The 2,178-nt window shown below is 29.4% G+C and overlaps 1 protein-coding gene across 1 annotated transcript; it reads right to left on the bottom strand.

Moving 5' to 3' along the window:
• Positions 1–736: 736 nt before the first annotated feature.
• Positions 737–1,863, bottom strand: LOC119689059. The gene is made up of 2 exons (XM_038103800.1): positions 1,279–1,863; positions 737–1,144 (listed from the first exon to the last, which is right to left on the bottom strand). The coding sequence occupies exons 1-2, from the start codon at positions 1,710–1,712 to the stop codon at positions 994–996; spliced, it is 585 nt and encodes a 194-aa protein (XP_037959728.1). The 5' UTR covers positions 1,713–1,863; the 3' UTR covers positions 737–993.
• Positions 1,864–2,178: the final 315 nt, after the last annotated feature.

Here is a 2,178-nt window from a genome sequence, read left to right on the forward strand (position 1 = left end):
ATTAATTTATCTATCACTCATATTAAGAACATGAGGTTTCCTTGGAATAGCATTTAGTCTGTTCTCCCATTGGTCACAACCTGCATTACGATGATAAATGAGAAGCTGAAACTACACGCCAGAACCATCCAAAACAATTAGGTACTTTGATAACTTCGATTGAAATAATTTTATGCATGATGAAATAACACATACTACTATAATATTTCTAAAGAAAATACTTAAAGGGTTATGATAAAGATAATATAAAAAATATGTTCACTATTAGATAGAAAAATGGACACTATGAAGAGTAATAAGCTCTGAAACTGAGTCCCGTGATAAAAATCGATTCAGTTAGAACAAACTCTTTATGTTTTTGGTACTTTACAGTCTCGATGTTGTCTCATGTTACTCGATTACAGACCTCCTCATTGCTCGAGATCGTAAATACCTCTATAGTACAATAAATAAATATATATTTTAATTTAATGTTATAATAAAAATTAATTACGAAAACTTCATAAATATTTTAGAATTAAATAAATACTTTATTTGAAATTTTAGACACATTTATAGAAATCATCATTTTCTATTCACTTATACATAAAAGTTTAACTTACTCAAGTTATTTATATTCATTTAATTATTACGCTTTAGATTTTTCATTAGTATCACAAACATTTTTACAATATAACAAAATAAATATATATACTGCATTATATATAAATAGAATTTTTTAATGTTTAATAATAAATTAGGTTTTTTATAATATAGACGAGTTTGTTTTTTTTTACGTTATTTTTAAAAATAAAATATCAATAAAAATGTGAACGGCAGCTATGCATGCCATTGGTTTAATTCTTACTTACATCAAAATTAGCTATGAGGCAAGACTGAGAACCATTTTCATTTGAAGAAAATGCAAATAACTGCGGCAACATTTATAAATTGTAAAAAATTATCTTATTGGAGACAAACGTACATTGGCATACATAGGAATCAAAAAAACTTTCATAATATTCGTATCTGTTGGCGATCGAAGAGTGTTTGATCCTCATCGTCGCTGTTACCATCCTCGATTTCAATTGGTAAAGGCGTAAGTTCCTGTGTTGAACGATCGCCTTGCACACCATATTTCCGTTCAGCACGTGACAATCGCATTCTAAATAAATAATGATAATGATATTTATTAATTTTTTGCTTTTTATTAACAAATTATACTCTTATGTTTCCCAAAATGGAAATACTTTCCGGCTAAACATAAGAAAGCGTGTAGTAATCACAATATAAACATACCTGTAGACTTTAAAAACTATAAACATAACAGCTCCACAACTTAGTGCAAGAAATACATAAAATCCTGCTTTAAATGAATCCGGCATGTCAGAGTCAACTTGGAAAATTGTTTGCTTGAAGTTTCTTTCTTCGACTTTTACGTTATTGTCGGCCACTGACGATGGTAATGCAGGTACATTATTTGCATTTTTGTCATTATTTTCGTCAGCAACTTTTTGCTTGACCGCTTGAAGCTCTGCAGGAGTTTTCTCACTGATAATAACCACTTTGGTATCTTGCGGTGCTGCTGCAGGATCTGCTACATGACGGGTTGCATTTAAATTTAAATCCTTTTTCACTACGCTGCCAGCTGATGTGTCATGTTGCCCAGCTTGTGCAATTGTAAAGCACAACACGAGCCACACACACACAAACGAATTTAGTGGACCACGCATGTATACTTCAATTTAAATTTGTTTAAAAGTATGTAATTCTTATCATTTAGTCGTAATGTTTAAATCAAAACAATTTTATTTATTGACTAAAGCAAATTCACTTTCTCTGCTCTTTGCCTGTGCGGTGTCGTTATTTGTGTTTTATTTTTATTTGTTATCTCTCTCCTATGAAATAATCTACTTGCGGAATGGTGGTTAATGAAACATTTGCAGGAAATGCTGTTTATTTAAAAATGTTGAAAGTTATTTCTTAAGAATTAAATTAGTCATAGACGATTAAGGCCGTGTGCGAGTTCGAGTTAATTGAGGTAAAGTAATTTGAAAATTCCTAGGGATTTTTTGCATTGCACTTATGTAAATATTTTTTTATTTATTTATTATTTTTGGTTAAAAGTTTTTAAATTAGTTTATTTATTAAACATTTTATAAAATTTTAACAATGGTAACACCTAATTTACCTTATTTT

This window comes from Teleopsis dalmanni, chromosome X (genome assembly GCF_002237135.1).
Source record: "Teleopsis dalmanni isolate 2A chromosome X, ASM223713v2, whole genome shotgun sequence".
Classification (NCBI taxonomy): Eukaryota; Metazoa; Arthropoda; class Insecta; order Diptera; family Diopsidae; genus Teleopsis; species Teleopsis dalmanni.